Below are 15892 nucleotides of genomic sequence, written 5' to 3'. Positions count from 1 at the left end.
TTTTTTTTTTTTTTTTTTTTTTTTTTAGGACAGATTGCATTACCACAGCCCTCTTAATCATCCAACTATATGCTTAATCATCCAATTACATGCTTTAGACTAAAGACACATCTTAAAGTTGCAGAATACCGACCCTCTGGAACTGGAAATGCCCTCCACTGTTTTAAATGATTCTGCTGAGATTAAAGATGAAAGAAAGAGGACAAACAGGCTGCATTCACCGGCATTTACATGCATTTTACTCTATGTTTATATACTCTAATAAACTCTCTAATACTATAATATATGCACTAAGTACTTAGTGAGATTGTTTTTGCATGAATATCTATTATACATATTCACTGTGTTGATAATTAGATAAAGTAAGGCCAGCAGGCCATTGGGACAGTAGAAATGACTCACTCTTACCCTCTTACTGTCTCACTATTGTTATGCATTATGATGAAAGATTTAAAGTACCGTATTTCATCATAAAAACAGGAACAACATAATTTTTAATACAACCTTCTATGCGTTTTTGGTAGTTTTCCTTAAAGTATAGTGGAGGATGTTCTTTTTCTGGGTGGATCATCTAAATAAGTGGTCCTCCTAATTGTCAATCATTCTGGTGATATGTTTACGTAAGGCTGTCCTACATGCTCGTCCCCATTTTCTCTGACCTGTGGTGAGTCTGACATAGTGTACAAATTGCAAATCTTTTGGAAATTAGCTTGTATGTGTGATGCAAACAGCAACTTTTAAACAGCCTTTTAAAGCCTCCACTACACCGTTAACTATTTTGTTAGTTAGTCTGTCTATCATACATGTACTCGTACTCCCACACTTCCCTCTCACTAGACACCTCCTCCAGGCCAGCTGAGAGACATATTCCATCCAGCATGTCCTGAATCGACCGTAGGCCTCCTCCTCAGGTACATGCCTGAAACACATCACGAGAGAGACATCCAGGGCCTCTAATACAGATTTTCAAGCCACATCAGCTGGTCATTCTCTAAATGGGGGTGAAGCGGAACCCAGCTTCTTGATAGGATGAGTCTCTTCTGCTCTTTAGTAACCTGTGGGCATGGGTTGGTATGCTTGTCCCCCAGCTCAACCATCTGGTGTTGGAGTTTATACCAGTGAAGGATAGAATCCCATCCATTTACCTTAAATAAGGCGAGACAGATCTTTAAAAAAAGCCTGTAGGAAAAATACATATATATATATGAGATAGAATGACATTCCAGCTAGTTGTTAGATTTACATTAATAACTTAAAATGGGGGTATTTTACCTGAGATATATAATCTAATTCAATCAATAACACGCAAGTACGGTCTTATACAGTACCACCTCCGCTCCGCTAGGGGGTTTATACCTCGGGAAATGTGCGCTCACTCTCGGCGATTCACGCGATATTTGAGATTGTGTCTGCAACACGGCCTTAACAAGCATGGCTGCGTCCAAAAGGAAACGTGGAGGAGAGGGACCCGCTACTAAAAAGAGTAAAAAGGGTAAATTTGTTGCAGACGAAGGCGAAACTCGGACTGAAACCGAACAGGAGAAAAGAAATGAGGTTACAGTTCCAGCACCGGTATCCATGGTAAGTAATTAGCCTGGATATTAGCCAGGTAGCTAGCCTAGCTCTCACAAATAAGTATTATATCAACGAAGCTGATCAATTTACAACTTTAATTCTCAGTTATACAGGCTATTATGAGATGTTAAAGGCATGATAACTTTAAATAAAAGTGCCAAATTAGAGTTTCCTCTAATTTCTGGTATGGTTCTCCTTTTTTAATGTAAAACGGTGAGTATCTGTTTACTCCATTCAAAGTATTGAGCTATGTTGTAATTCTTAAAGTTTTACCGGTTGTGGTTATAGATTTTACAGAATAACATAAGTCTAACCGACAATTAAAAATCTGATGTTTGCTTGTAGTTCAGCTTTAGTTTTAAAATTGGTTACCTTAAGCTTTGGTGATGGACTCTCCATGTCTGCCTGCTTCTCTTGCAACTGTAATTAGATTGATATTATGTTTAATCTCTGGCTAATAGGGCAAATGGACCAACAAGGAAAGAGTTCTTATATTCTCTTCAAGAGGAGTCAACTACAGAACCAGACACTTGATGCAGGACCTGAGGACCATGATGCCTCATTCAAAAGCTGGTCAGTGTTTTTAAAATGAAAATAAAAAAAGCTTTATAAATAACTGTCTGTGTGTATCATGAGCTGAGATTGACTTCTACAATATTCTGTCAGATACAAAAATGGACAGGAAGGACAAGCTGTTTGTTGTAAATGAGGTAAGTCATTGAAGAACAGAATTTCTCTTTTATCGCAGCAGAATCTGACATTTTTATTATTTTTTCTAGGTGTGTGAAATTAAGAATTGCAACAAGTGTCTCTTTTTTGAAGCAAAGAAGAAGCAGGACCTCTATATGTGGTTAGAAGTTTATCCTAATTACTTATGTCCTAATCTCTATCTGTATTAATAATAGGAAACCACATTTACTTTTGCTCTAAAATACTTTTATTTCTATAGGATCTCCAACTGCCCACACGGACCCTCTGCAAAGTTTCTGGTTCAGAACAGTAGGTAGCTTCTCTCCTTCCCTTTGGTGGAGAAGACATTTGTAGGATTAGAGAGTTGATCCCTGTTATTGTTACCCTTGCAGTTCATACGCTGGCTGAGCTGAAGATGACCGGAAACTGCCTGAAAGGATCCAGACCACTGCTCTCATTTGATCCAGTGAGTTTCACACAACCATAAAGCAGTAAAATGGGGGAATTCTGACAAATCTGAACTTTGAAGTTTGTTTGTTTTTTTCCTATATGATGCCTGGAATAATAAGTAGAGCCTTTGTTGCATCAGATCAAAAATAAACTTTATTTTGTTTAACAGAAATTTGACAAAGATCCCCACTATGCTTTACTGAAGGAGCTCTTCATCCAGGTATGTGTCCTGATAAGGCATAAAAAGGCATTTGCCTGCAGGCAAATTTGGAAATGAATAAAATTGGGTTTTTAAATGTGGAAAAGTCCAGTAAAAAAAAAACTCAAACAGTATGCTGCCATTCTGTGTGTTTTTTGAATTCAATGTATCCATCCTTCCTTGGTTTTTTTTTATTCTTTGTTTCTATTTATCCATTCATCTTTTTTATTCCTTAATACTATATATCCTCTAACATTTTTCTGACCATATTTTATTTTTACTCCTTCTTTCCAGTCCTTAATTCCATCTACCTTTCAACCCACTTATGTTGTAATTAATTTAATCTGCTCTTTTGTTTTGCAGTGTTTGTTTAAAATGTACTATAAATTGAAAATCCTTTTAAATGGGTTTTATTTTTATCTGTAAAGAAAGTTTGGTCTAAAAATAGATTTGGGATTCTTAATTTTAAATGATCATTAAGTTTGCTTTCCTTTGTTGCAGACATTTTCCACTCCTCGCTACCACCCTAAGAGCCAGCCTTTTGTTGACCACGTCTACACGTTCTCCATCGCAGATGACAGAATTTGGTTTAGAAACTACCAGGTGAACTTTTTAAAAATCAAATATCTTAAAATGTTGCATATTTTTCAATCAGCATTTCTTCCACAATGCCCAATATTGTCCTTTGACTTGGCTTCCACTTACTGTAATTAATCCCTTTTTTTCCCCCTCTTTTTCAGATAATTGAGGAGGACGCCTCTCTGGTGGAAATTGGCCCACGGTTTGTTCTGAACCTCATAAAGATCTTCCAGGGGAGCTTCGGAGGACCCACACTATATGATAATCCAAACTTCCAGTCTCCAAACCTGGTAGTTATCTGCAAACTAGTTTTTGTACATGGGTTTTATAGACATGCTCCAATATATTTGATATTCGGATATTGCTCACATTCGACATCGGGAGAAATTGGATTTATATTACCAAAACGGATGGTCTCCTCTTGATACCATCAAAATTTCTGCGTTTTTTTGTTTTTTGGAGCTAAAAATCCACTCTAAAAATAAAAATGATTCTCTGGTGTAAACAAATTTTAAAACAAGGTCAGGTAAGAAGATGTAATTGCAGTGGAAATCTATCTCTGGGTGCTTATCTGATGTTCAGGATGCATCTTTAAATCAAGAAGTCTTTTCCCATTATTCATTAATTTGACTCCTTTTGTCCTCTCAAACACCCACAGCACAGAGCACAGCTCCGCCTGGCAGCGGCAGCTAAGGTGCGAGAGAGGCAGATGGTGAAAGAGATCCGGAAGATGAAACGGAAAGAAACAAAGGAGCTGGTTGACGATGACGTGACAGCTGATGTCTTTGTTACGCCGGGAGAGGAGAAACCTCTTAAGATTCAGACGGAGCCACCGCCACCGAAAGCGGTGAAGAAAAACAAACACAAAGCTTTCAAGAGGCAGCGGATGCAGAGGAGAGGCAGATAAACTCCATGGACTGGATCTGACTGGAAGGATGATTTCCTGTTGCAACAACCTTTTTTTTTTTTTTTTGACATGTATCATGAATGTGCTGATGGTAATTGAAAGCACGTTTATTTTACAAAATAGCTCAACATTAACAACCCTTTTTAATAAATATACATTGTTAAAGAAACAAGAGGTGATATTTGTTCCTGTTGCAGCATAGTGCATTTAATCTACACAACTACATTTTTTCTATCACCTTCGGTTCATTTTTGGACATTAAATATTTATCATACAGATAACTGAAGAGGTAATCCAGTTATTGGATCCACCAAGGTCAGAAAAAATTGTTCATAGTTATGCATAAAAACTATGAACTCTAATTTCCATTTAAATACATTTTAAGTACATCAAAGAAAAAACATCCGAATGTATGGGTGAATGAAACCTAGCATAGCCATTACCATCTGATCCGTTTTTTTATTTTATTTTTTTTATGAAACCTAAAATTCGAACACAAACCTGACATCTGCATCATCAGTTTTTCATGTGCTCTTGGAATCACCAGTTGCCTGAAAAAATGAGGGTGGAGGAAAAGTCCTTCTCAAGGTTAACAGAAATCCTTCCTTGCCGTTTATAAATCCAATGTTGGATTTTCCAAACTATATATTTTTTATTAGCAGGAAGATCATTCATGGCAAGGCTGGAGTTAAATCTTTTTCTGCAACAACGGAACCTCTTAATAGTGAGGTCAGATGAGCTGTTAAATTTGCAGCTGTATTACAAAAGGTCAGACCAAATCAGCTGTTACTCCTCCTCCACCTCCTCATCGGGACAACAGAAATACTCCACAAAGCAGATCTGTCCATCATCGTTCCTGACCAGATACTGTAGAGAGAGGACCCCTCTGCTGTCTGTCCTCACTGACACTTTACAGGATATTGCCAAAGCTTTGGTGGATGGTTTGAGTAAGGACATCTTGTATCTGTCAAACAGAAGCAAATCAGAAGCTGTAATGACACTCAATAATTATCCAGGAATAATAACTAAACAAATGGGTGTGAATATCAAACTATAAATGGCTGCAGTTTATTTATTTCCTAAATTGAGTAAAATCATCATGGAATCTGGCGACATCTGGTGGTAAAAAAAATGTAACTCATGCTAGTACAGTGGGATAAGAAACTAAATTGTTTATATTGGTTAATAAATTGTTCAAATGGAAGTAAAATAAGGGCAACATTATTTTGTAAATAAGTTCTGCAAACTAATTAATCCCTTGGTCGTAGTTTCATTTTAAATGAGACAACTATCCCAACTTTTCGAAAGCAAAGGCCACTAACTCCTTATTCTTATTTTAGTTTGAACTCCTCAGCTGATGGCGACGCTCACCTATTGGTTTGCGTTTTGTTGCACTGAAAAAGCTCCATCATATCCGAATCCTTAGGGTAGTCATAATGCGCATTTCCAGAGTTTCCAAATGTTGACAACCTGCAGAGTTAAAAGGGGGTTCGATTTTAATGGCAGTGTAATTCCCAATAAAATAACCAATATTAAGTGATGGGTTGTACATGGAATTGTTTTTTGTTTTTTTTTATTTCTTGATCATAAACCATAGAACAATGAAAAGATCTGACAGGTCACCTGAAGTACGGCTGACTGGGGGACATGGTGATCTGCAGCACCTCACTAGTCATGTCCAGCTCAGAGAAGGCTTCCTTTAGACTCTCTGACTGTAGAATGACCTACGAAAGGAGATGGGACAAGAGGAGCAAAATTAGTTTACAGCATCTTCTGGATTTCCTGATTATACATCATTATTCTAGTAATTCATATGACCGTCTTAGACTGACACTTATTCAGTTTGAATGATCAAAAACAGCAGATGAACCTTGTTTGTAACATCGGAGCTGGAGAACTCAAAATCAATTGGTTCTTCTGGTTCCTGTGTATTAATTTTACAGACAGTCACTACGCCACCTTCCTCCAGGAACAATGTCAGAGGATGACCATACCCCCTGTAGCACAACCGTAGAGCTGTTGATACTCCTGAAACATCATATAAAATGTGAAGTAAGAAACGTGTAGAACAGCTCATTTTCTGGTCACGCCCCTCCTAGTTTTTACCTGCTGCTGTGTTTCCTCCAAAGATGTTCAAGCAGTCGAGAAGAACAGTGAGGTTAATTTGAAAAACAACCAAGTCTTCTTTTAATGTGAACTCTTGAAAGACATCTGCCTAAATGAAAAAAAATAGGATTGTTGAAGCAGGTCTTCTCAAATATAGAAGCAGAAAAGCATGGTCTCTCTGAATGCTTCCTTAAAAAAGAATCACCAGAAAAACCCACCTGAATGAAAGCATTTGCTTGCATGCATTTGCTATCCTCCACTGTGACCTTCAGGCCATTTGCTGTTGCTGTGAAGATGGCGTGGTCCTTGCAGGTGATGGCTTTCAGTATGTTGGAGAGATTGCGAGCGTTATCCAAAATGGCTAACAGAACATATTGCTCATCTTGACTCTGAGATATTGTGGACAAAGGCATTGTGTGTGCTGAAAACAAAAAAACATAGAACAACAAATATAATGTCAGTACTTGCAACAGGAATGTAAAAGTTTTCTGATTCAATCAGAAGAGAAACTGCTGATTGGAGATAAGATAAAAAAACAACAACATCCTACTAATTGTATGTTTTGTTCAGTGACTTGGATAGTTTTGCATCTGTCTGCTGTTGTTCCATTTTTTTTTTGTTGGGATCCTTTCCTTGCACCTAAATGTCTCTCGTCTTTGGTTGTTCCTCTAACTTTAGTAAATATGCATGTTGTTGTCCTTTTAGTGCACATATTTAGGCTTTTTGTGTATTTAATAAGCCTTTACTCTTTTCATGTGTACTTGTGAAAAGTTTACATCTCATTTACCTCTTTGGCTAAAATTAAATTATTCTTTGTCACTCAGTGAAAGTCGTATGGAAATAGAAACACGTTTTTTTTTTTCCATAAAGAAACACGTTTAACTAATAATTAACTAAGTCTAAAGCGAAATTAGACATTTGACAAAATTAAAATAGTAATTCATGGATTAATAGAGTAATAAAATAAAAAGGTGCATTTCACATACATTCATTTTAATAATGTTTAAAGGAGGCCATGAATAAATGTGGCAGATTTGCCGTTGAAGAGATTTTTTACTCAAATTTTTAGCTGATGTAAGTAATAATAAGACATTTCTACTGTAAAACCCAGTAAATAATATATTATAATTATACAATATATAAAATATATATTATGTTATAATATTTTGGCTAATGAGACTAATTTGCATTGGTTTGCCCTAGTGAAAATATAGATTGGGTAAAAACGATGCCAAATTAGGTCGGTTTAGCCGAGAGATTGGTTGAACACAACTTCCAACCCAATTAAAACCAAAAAATGTGGAAAAACTATTATGTTTGAATAAAAATGACTAACGCCTTTCATTTTGCTCATAATTGCCCAGTTTGCACAAACACTTTCACTGTCTGCTTGAGTTTATTTCACTAAGATGGCAGAAAAACTGTACACCTGAAATGATTATTTACACCTAAAAAAAAACTTACAAAACATGTTATTATACACACCAACCATTAACAATTTCAAAGGAACTTAAAAGGGGGAAAAAAAGAAAAACAATTCCCCCCCCAAAAAATCAAAGATTTTATTACAAACTGTAGTTCTGCACTCCACCAGTAGGTGGTGACATGTTCACATGGAGCCTCATGAACTGTTGGGATGTTGAAGCAATTTAGCCAAACAGTTCAATGCCTCATGAGGCTTCATCTCACCATCACTAGTTGCTACATTACCTTTAGGTAGTAGGCAGTATATTTTTTTTTTATGTCATCTGTATGTAAGGAAATATTGCTCAAGAAATTACAAGCTCTCAGCAATCACTCACAAACTCAGAAGTCTGCAGTCCGACGATGTTTAGAAGAAATCCCAAAGTGCCCGCCCAATGGCGATAATTTCCGGGTTCGTCATCAGCCGCTTAGCGGAAGTAGAATTTCTGTGTCGGAACATCACGTTCCAGAGAGTTCGCTCAGTCGCAGGAACTTTAGAGTGATTCAAGCTAGCTGCGCCGGTAGCGAGTGACAGCATCGGTGTTTTTTCCATAGTTTATTAAAGGTAAGTTTATGTACCTTTATGTACTTTTTAAAAAAGTCACGTGCCTCTTAAGCCTTTAGCCCCAACTGCGTAGAGCTAACCGGAAGCTAACTTTGGATAGCCGTCGGGGCTACGGTTAAAATCACTAAGTTAAGTTTTATACGCCGGTTATAATCCCACACGTGTTGTTTTAAACGTGATTTACGTTAGATTCACTTCTATTGGTAAAAGTTATAATTAAAATCGAGATAAGGTCTTCACGCACATACTGTAATAAAGCTACATCATCTTAATATATAGTTTTTCATTGTGTAAAATCAGCCGTTATATTTAAACAAGTCAAAATGAGATAAGTGAACCTCCAGCTTGGTAGAGACAGACCAGGCATCCACGGATAAACATTACCGAATGCTTAAAATCTATTCTTATCATTGAATGTTAGAAGCCAGTGTAAAGGGACTTATGGATTTCATTAATTACAACAGGGTAAAGTTGTGTTTGCTTCATTCGCTAGTTGCTTCATTGAAACTCTGTTCTTTCTGCTCTCGGAGTGAAATTTATTTTCCCTGGTGGCTGTGGCATTCTTTAGTAGATAATGGTCTCCCTCCTCATGTCAGTTATGCTTCAGAAGTAGGTAATGTTTGAGGTTAACTGTAGCTTGAATTTGCTAGAGTTTGGAGCCATCAAGCTTTTGCAGGATGTGGAAAAAATTAAGTCCAATTGATTGAGGCCCCAATCCCCAATGGCATCTTGATCTAGCCAGCGTCTGCCTGATATACTAAAAATCTGGGGAATAAAAAGCTGGCATACCTTGGATAAGTTCTGGGTCAATTGTGTAAAGTTATGAGCACACTGGCACACATCGACATATGGCACGTACGTTGACGTGTGTCAGCGTATGGGTTAGGTTACCGGTAAGTTATTTGATCATTGACATACGTTAAGTGCAAGTTTCTCATAAATCATGGTGTCCAGCTTATCCAAAACTTATGAAAAATTTGTGCATAACTTATGAGTAACTTATCAAATCTTACCCCCAAAGCATACAAACATATTTGACGTGTTCCTAACTTACAGTTTCTGCATATCACATATTGGCAGTCTTTTGTATCTAAGGAGGTTCACAGGAGAAAAACTGTCAGTTCTCATCCAGACTTCATCCCCATCATAGGGTGAGTGAGAAGGTGAATGTGATGGATCCTCCCCCCGTTCATGCCCACGACCAACAAACTTTCTAGCAAACATGACGCTGAATCTGCTGCGACTGCAAACTTTTGTTTTTGTTATTAATTTTTTTCGCAGGTGGTAAACAGCAGGGTTAATACCACGATCAAAGACATCTTTTTATGTAGACCTGGTGCCTCCAAGCGCAGTGCTCACCCCCTCAGGACACTGGCGTTTGCATCATTTCATGGGCATTATTCTGCTGTGCATTATGCATAATTAAGGCTGTCGTTTGACAATTTGGGACTTTTTATGAATACTCTATATATACACCCAAAATAAAAATAAAATACATAGAAAGTTCAGCTTGTGTCAGCGTTTTAGAAGATTCTGGGATGTCAGTTATACGCTGGCTAAATTGTCAAGTTGTGACGGGGGCTTTAGATCCACAGATTATCTTAATTCTCTACTTGGGCAAGGCAGTCAGACTATCTGGTTTATTTGCTACAAGAAGAAAAGGATGCATCAAATGCTAACGAGCATCTGATCAAATCAAACAGTTACGGTCATTTAAAAAAGGACAGTGGTGTCGGGTGCAGTAGTTTACCCTGAAATCAAAGGGCTGACGGTTCAAGCCCTGGCTCTGACTTTCAATGTCGTTGTGTCCTTGGGCATAGTACTTCACCTGCATTGTCTACTGACGGTAGTCAGAGGGCCCGGTGGCACCCGTGTACGGCAGATTCGATTCTGTCAGTGAGCCCCAGAGCAGCTGTGACTACAATGTAGTTTGCCATCATTCAGTGTGTGCGTGAATGACTGAATTTAGTGTTAAGAGCTTTGGTCAAGTCTCTTAAAGGAAAAGTCCAGTCAGCAAGAAATGATCAATGGATAATTATCTATACCTAGAACTAATCGATCGCTGTAATTGAATGAATTTGGTGTTAATCAGTGAAAACATTTAAATAATAGTTTTCGTGACTCTCACAGAGTGCGGGAGTGGACATTTTTGCCCAAAAATAGTAACACCTCACTCCTGACATCTTCCGGCAGTGATGTCACGGTTGCGGTAAGCCTAACGCCATTCTCCTCGCTTTATAAGGAAAAAGCGATGGGAACTACTGGACACATCTGCAATAAACAACAATTATTTAAGATTTCCAGAAGTCTTCGCTATTGAAATTCGCAAGAGCAATAGTTAAACTGACAATGCATGGCAGTTGGATGGTGTAATACATTGGATAAAACAGTAAAAATAAGTTATTTCATCTTTGGTTCATCATTTGATTGCCAATTTAAAGAGGGAGAATTTGCCATCCAACTTCTGGCCAGAGAAAAAACACGTAATATGTAGCCAACATTCTGAAGAAGAATGTTTTCAAGATGACTTGAATAATGGCGCGTTGTGACAAAAAACCAGATTGGGACTTGCCTAACAGCCGATACCGTTACGTCACAAATGAGGCGGTGGCAGTAGTGCTCTTTGACAAACATGGATGTATCCATTAAAGCACAATCAAATGAAAATTAGTCTTAATTAGAAAAACCATTTGTTGAACAGTATGTAATCATTTTATATTTAAAGTACTTTTAGTTTATGAAGGCAGCATTAAAGCGGGATCCCAGAATCAATATACCTGATGAATATTTCATTCAGCCTGTCAGAGATCTGGGATTGAGGAATTCATTTAATGAGCTTTGGCATCAGGGACTGAGCATCTAATGGTAACACATCAAAGCCACATCATACCTTGAGGGGGAAGTTATTATCCTAAAATAACTATAAAGGAAACTTTTTTTTTTTTTAGTTTAAGTTTATTTCTATAGCATTACAAAAATTACATTTCATGCAAGGCTAATTGAGCAAACGCCCCTAAGTTATTGTTTTACATGGAATATGACTCCATATAGTCTTGTTAATTTTAAATGATTAATTTCTGTACTAAGTTAAATGGGCCTAAGTTAAATCACTACAATACATTTTATTCCAGGGGTGTCAAAACTCACTTCCTAATTCCTTGATGGCCAGCATTAGGCAATTCAATAGACTTTAATCAAATTGCTAAAATGACCTCCGGTTTATGTGATCAAGTTATCCAGAGTCCTGCTAATAACCCAATTCATTTATTCAGACTTGTTAAACCAGATACACTAAAAGTTCTGGATGCTGGACCTTGAGACTAGAGCTTGACACATGTGTTTTACAAAATTAAGTTGAAAATTGCAAGGATTTTAATGAGCTTAAATATTTTCTGATCTGGTTAAATGTTGAATTATGAACTTGTTCCGCAAAAATTCAAAAAATATCCACTGGACTTGGTTTTCAAGGTTTGAAATCATTGGTTTTCAAATCTTGAAAACCAAGTCCAGTGGATATTTTTTTATTTTTTACGGAATGACTATGACCTGGATGACTGAGAACCTTCATCAATTATAAACTTGGTTCTTGGACCATTTTTAATGTTTTTGTTGAACTTTTGCCACCTTACCATTTTCATTGACAGTTTAATGGTGGGATAATTAGCCAAGACTTTGTTAAAAGTTGTTTTTACCATTTAAAAGACGAGCAGGGTGTAATCTGTTCTCTACTCAAAGCATTGGCATCTCATCAAACTGGATGGAAATCTAAAACCTGGCATGTGTCTATCTAGAAGTAAAATATGCAGATTTGAGATTAGTTATCTTGTTTTGTTTCCAATGAGAGAAGCATCTGGATTTTTGCCTGCTGGTCAGTCTTTGCTTTTGAGATACATATTTGATCATAATATATTGAAATAATTACAATGGCAGATGAATCCTTCTGAAGTAACAGAACTTCATTTTTAAGATGATTTATCTGTCATCCTGTTACAGGCTTAGAAAATGCCTAATTTAAGAAATATCTGTTAAGCTTAGAAATATATATTTATACAAAACAATCCTTTTATTTCCTTTTTTTTTTTTTATAAATTGTAATCTAGTTCAGTATATATTATTAAAAAGGCACATCTTCATGTTGTCTGTTTATGAGCTAATTAGGAATGGTACCATTTATGCTAATATGCAGCTACATTTCACTGACTATTGAATACTGTGATTTTTTTATTTTATTTTGTGTAATCTTTTCGTAAATTTCACTCCTATCATGTTTTTTTTCTGCTTCAGTCTTCGTCTAGACAGCCTGTGCGAGCTGCAGTCATGGTGTGCATTCCCTGCATCGTGATTCCTGTCCTGTTGTGGGTCTACAAGCGATTCCTGGAACCTATCATCTATCCTGTCATTTCGCCCTTCATTAACGCCATCTGGGGCAAAAAGGCTGTAACAGACACAAGTACCGACCAAAAGGGCAGTGAAAAGACTAATGGGACATGCAAAGTAAGGCAACACAGATATATACTGGCATTCTATTATATTAAGACAAAATTATTTTTGTGATCATAGTTATAAATGAATCGCCTACTAAAAACAGAATTCTGTGTTTCAGCCTGAAAGCAACAGGGAAGCGACTGCCAACGGAGCTACTATAGCATCTGATAAGAAGGCTGACTGACCTCTGTCAGCATTTCTAATGCAACAAAGACTGTGGAAATATTTTCAATGCATCATTTGGAGACAACGTGCATTGTTGGTCTTGTTTAAATAATGTGACTGTAAAGCAGGTTGAAGCAAGTTCAGTTTTTCTTTCATCTTGTTGTGGTTGGTTCGATCCTTGTTGTAGTTTGTTTTCAGATTTCAGTCTGAACAGAACGAATTAAGCACTTTAATGAAACGATGAAAGGAAACATTCAAATTAATGCTAATTTATTTTAAACCTGACCTGTCACTTAACCTATCTTAACTCTATACAAAGATTGCTATGAATACATCAAAGTGTAGAATATTTAATTTTAAGAGATTGTTATAGTTATACTACTTGTAAAACTGGCTAAATATTGCTTTCTTTTCTTTTTTTGTTACTGTTTTTAAAACAAAGAAATTAGCACCTGTTAGAGAAAATAAGTTTATTTGTATGATGCTTTACATTCCTTCAGATATACCTGGATAATTTAGATCATTTGAAAAAGAAAATAAAGTGCAAATTAAAAACATGCAGATTAATCATTCAATAAAAAATAAAACAGCAGTTTGGTTACAATATTTAATAGATGTTATTTTGAAAAAGCTAATCACAAGATTTTTACAGAAGTCTGTTTCTGCACAAGTGGTTTAAAGCATAGAAAATCCCAGATTGTTAATATTGTCTGAATAAAACTTGTCTGATGAACATTTGTGCTCAGTTGCTGGAAAGAAAATGAGTTTCTTTTTAATTCTTAAATTTAAACTATCCATTTAAGGTTTCTGTTCATTTTACCATTTCAGTATGAAAGCAGTGAACCAGATGACCTTCCATATGCCCCACCTACAGCTTGAGACAAAGTTATTTCCATTCTATTTTTACATCTTTGAACAATGGCTTTTCTTCTACTCCATAAAGACCAAACTTGTGGAGTTCTGTTGGCCATCATAATGCTGTTGAATAATGCTCTCCAATGAGACTTATGTGGCCCTCAAAGGACATCCCTAAAGGCGAGAGGAGTCTTAGAAAAGTATTTGGACAGATACCATAAATTCTTATGATAAAGTTATAACATTCATTTTTCCCCCCCAAAAGGGGGCATGTTGATAACGCTAATAGAACCAGAAACTTGTCGACCACTGACTTTAAATCTCAGCAGTTTATCAGGTAGTAGAAACTTTTTTTTTTTAAACAGGTTCAGTCCAGACTCCATATTGTTATGGCAGGAACTATTTGTTTGCAAGATGCCAGTAGACACTGTTATAAAAAGACTGAATAATAAAAAAATAAAAAAAAAATAAAAATTAGCAAAGTGCATTAACCACAAATTGAATAATTAGAAAAGTGAAAACATTTCCTTTACAAAGGAAGTAAACAGATATAAACAACAACGTTAAGAAAAATAAGCAAGGATCACAGGTTAATGTTCACATATATTTTTAAGGCTTTAATAATAGAATCTTTTTGTCTTTTAAAATTGCTAATTTTTTATTATTTTTTTAAGTTGCTGGGTAGAGTCTCAGATTAGCCTTGAATTGAATTTGTATTGGACCACTTAAATTTTATAGAAGGAAGAGTTCTGGTCAAGTCTCTCCTCTTATCACTTAGCTAATTTTGATTTAATAAAACAGATCAAATACATTTTCAGTTTTGGGCCCAAAAAAAAAAAAAAAAAAAAAGCAATGGCAAGCAGAAATACAACTTGGGAACAAAAGAGGTGGAAAATTGTTTTTATAACCACAAAAGGTACAAGATTCACCAAGGTGACTGGGTAGTATAAGAGCAACAAATCAGTTACCTAAAGAAATTAACTATATTTCTTTAAATCAATAATTTAATTTCAGTATACTAAATAATTATTGTAATCAATCAATCTACCTGTTAACTACCTGTCATGGATGTATAGTTCTAGGAAACCAGAGGGCAGATAAAATGGAAAAGAGGGCAATTCAAAATCCTATTAGTTTTACAGTTAATACAAATAAATCAGAAGGAAAGAGTATTATTAAAGAAAAAAAAAGGTGGGATAAAGATAAAACAGGAAGATGGTTTTATAAAAATCAGGAGATAGTAGGAAACAGAAGATGAAATAGAAAGGAGGAACAAGATTAAGATTTGGGCATAGAGGACTTAATCATACACTTTTCAAAATTCAAAAGCATACTACTGACATACATGATTACTGTGGAAAATATGAAACAATAGAACATGTTATACTGGAATGTCATAAATATTAACGCCAGAGAAGATATACAAGGAGAGAGTTTGAATGTATTAAGGAAATGATTAATTTATTAGATATTTTGAGGAAGAATTTGGGGAGTAAACATATACAATAATTATTCGATTAAAAAAATATATATATTTCATAGAATTTGATTATAGGGTGAATGTGTGTATGATATAGACGGGTAGAATACAAAGTTATGTATAAGTATGTATATTTGTGTGTCTGTATGCATGTGTGTATATATATATATATATATATATATATATATGTCTTTTTTTTCATTTGAATTATGTATATGTTTATTAGCAGAAGTTAGAAGAAGATAGTCCATCACGAACCCCACTCCATACCAGTAAGTGGCGGTAATCCTACTCAAAGTGTGTTGCCAATCGCCAATAAATTCAACAAGAAGAAGTCTACTTCTCTCTCTCTCTCCCCCTTTTTTTTTTTTT

The 15892-nt window shown here is 35.9% G+C and overlaps 3 protein-coding genes across 3 annotated transcripts; 2 read left to right on the top strand and 1 right to left on the bottom strand.

Moving 5' to 3' along the window:
• Positions 1–1396: 1396 nt before the first annotated feature.
• brix1 (BRX1, biogenesis of ribosomes) lies at positions 1397–4466 on the top strand. Its single transcript, XM_015376360.1, has 10 exons — positions 1397–1581; positions 2037–2148; positions 2242–2285; positions 2355–2425; positions 2525–2574; positions 2658–2731; positions 2885–2935; positions 3416–3517; positions 3655–3783; positions 4152–4466. The coding sequence occupies exons 1-10, from the start codon at positions 1432–1434 to the stop codon at positions 4398–4400; spliced, it is 1032 nt and encodes a 343-aa protein (XP_015231846.1). The 5' UTR covers positions 1397–1431; the 3' UTR covers positions 4401–4466.
• Positions 4467–4945: 479 nt separating this feature from the next.
• On the bottom strand, positions 4946–6921 carry rad1 (RAD1 checkpoint DNA exonuclease). The gene is made up of 6 exons (XM_015376366.1): positions 6725–6921; positions 6507–6615; positions 6271–6428; positions 6024–6124; positions 5772–5870; positions 4946–5364 (listed from the first exon to the last, which is right to left on the bottom strand). The coding sequence occupies exons 1-6, from the start codon at positions 6917–6919 to the stop codon at positions 5187–5189; spliced, it is 840 nt and encodes a 279-aa protein (XP_015231852.1). The 5' UTR covers positions 6920–6921; the 3' UTR covers positions 4946–5186.
• A 1459-nt stretch (positions 6922–8380) lies between these two features.
• LOC107085799 (chromosome unknown open reading frame, human C18orf32) lies at positions 8381–13902 on the top strand. Its single transcript, XM_015376350.1, has 3 exons — positions 8381–8535; positions 12820–13029; positions 13139–13902. The coding sequence occupies exons 2-3, from the start codon at positions 12853–12855 to the stop codon at positions 13202–13204; spliced, it is 243 nt and encodes an 80-aa protein (XP_015231836.1). The 5' UTR covers positions 8381–8535; positions 12820–12852; the 3' UTR covers positions 13205–13902.
• Positions 13903–15892: the final 1990 nt, after the last annotated feature.

Source organism: Cyprinodon variegatus, unplaced genomic scaffold, assembly GCF_000732505.1.
Source record: "Cyprinodon variegatus isolate N-32 unplaced genomic scaffold, C_variegatus-1.0 Scaffold134, whole genome shotgun sequence".
In the NCBI taxonomy this organism is placed as follows: Eukaryota; Metazoa; Chordata; class Actinopteri; order Cyprinodontiformes; family Cyprinodontidae; genus Cyprinodon; species Cyprinodon variegatus.
This window is presented reverse-complemented; position numbering and strand designations above follow the sequence as displayed.

What these genes read in the sequence shown, in the direction of transcription:
- brix1 (XM_015376360.1), top strand. Translation starts at nt 1,432, where the DNA reads ATGGCTGCGTCCAAAAGGAAACGTGGAGGAGAGGGACCCGCTACTAAA. An exon ending in AAAGTTTCTGGTTCAGAACA is followed by an intron (nt 2,575 to 2,657) that starts GTAGGTAGCTTC and finishes TTACCCTTGCAG; the next exon opens with TTCATACGCTGGCTGAGCTG. An exon ending in CACTGCTCTCATTTGATCCA is followed by an intron (nt 2,732 to 2,884) that starts GTGAGTTTCACA and finishes TTTGTTTAACAG; the next exon opens with AAATTTGACAAAGATCCCCA.
- rad1 (XM_015376366.1), bottom strand. Translation starts at nt 6,919, where the DNA reads ATGCCTTTGTCCACAATATCTCAGAGTCAAGATGAGCAATATGTTCTG. An exon ending in GCTCCGATGTTACAAACAAG is followed by an intron (nt 6,125 to 6,270) that starts GTTCATCTGCTG and finishes CTCCTTTCGTAG; the next exon opens with GTCATTCTACAGTCAGAGAG. An exon ending in CCCAGTCAGCCGTACTTCAG is followed by an intron (nt 5,871 to 6,023) that starts GTGACCTGTCAG and finishes TTAACTCTGCAG; the next exon opens with GTTGTCAACATTTGGAAACT.
- LOC107085799 (XM_015376350.1), top strand. Translation starts at nt 12,853, where the DNA reads ATGGTGTGCATTCCCTGCATCGTGATTCCTGTCCTGTTGTGGGTCTAC. An exon ending in AGACTAATGGGACATGCAAA is followed by an intron (nt 13,030 to 13,138) that starts GTAAGGCAACAC and finishes TCTGTGTTTCAG; the next exon opens with CCTGAAAGCAACAGGGAAGC.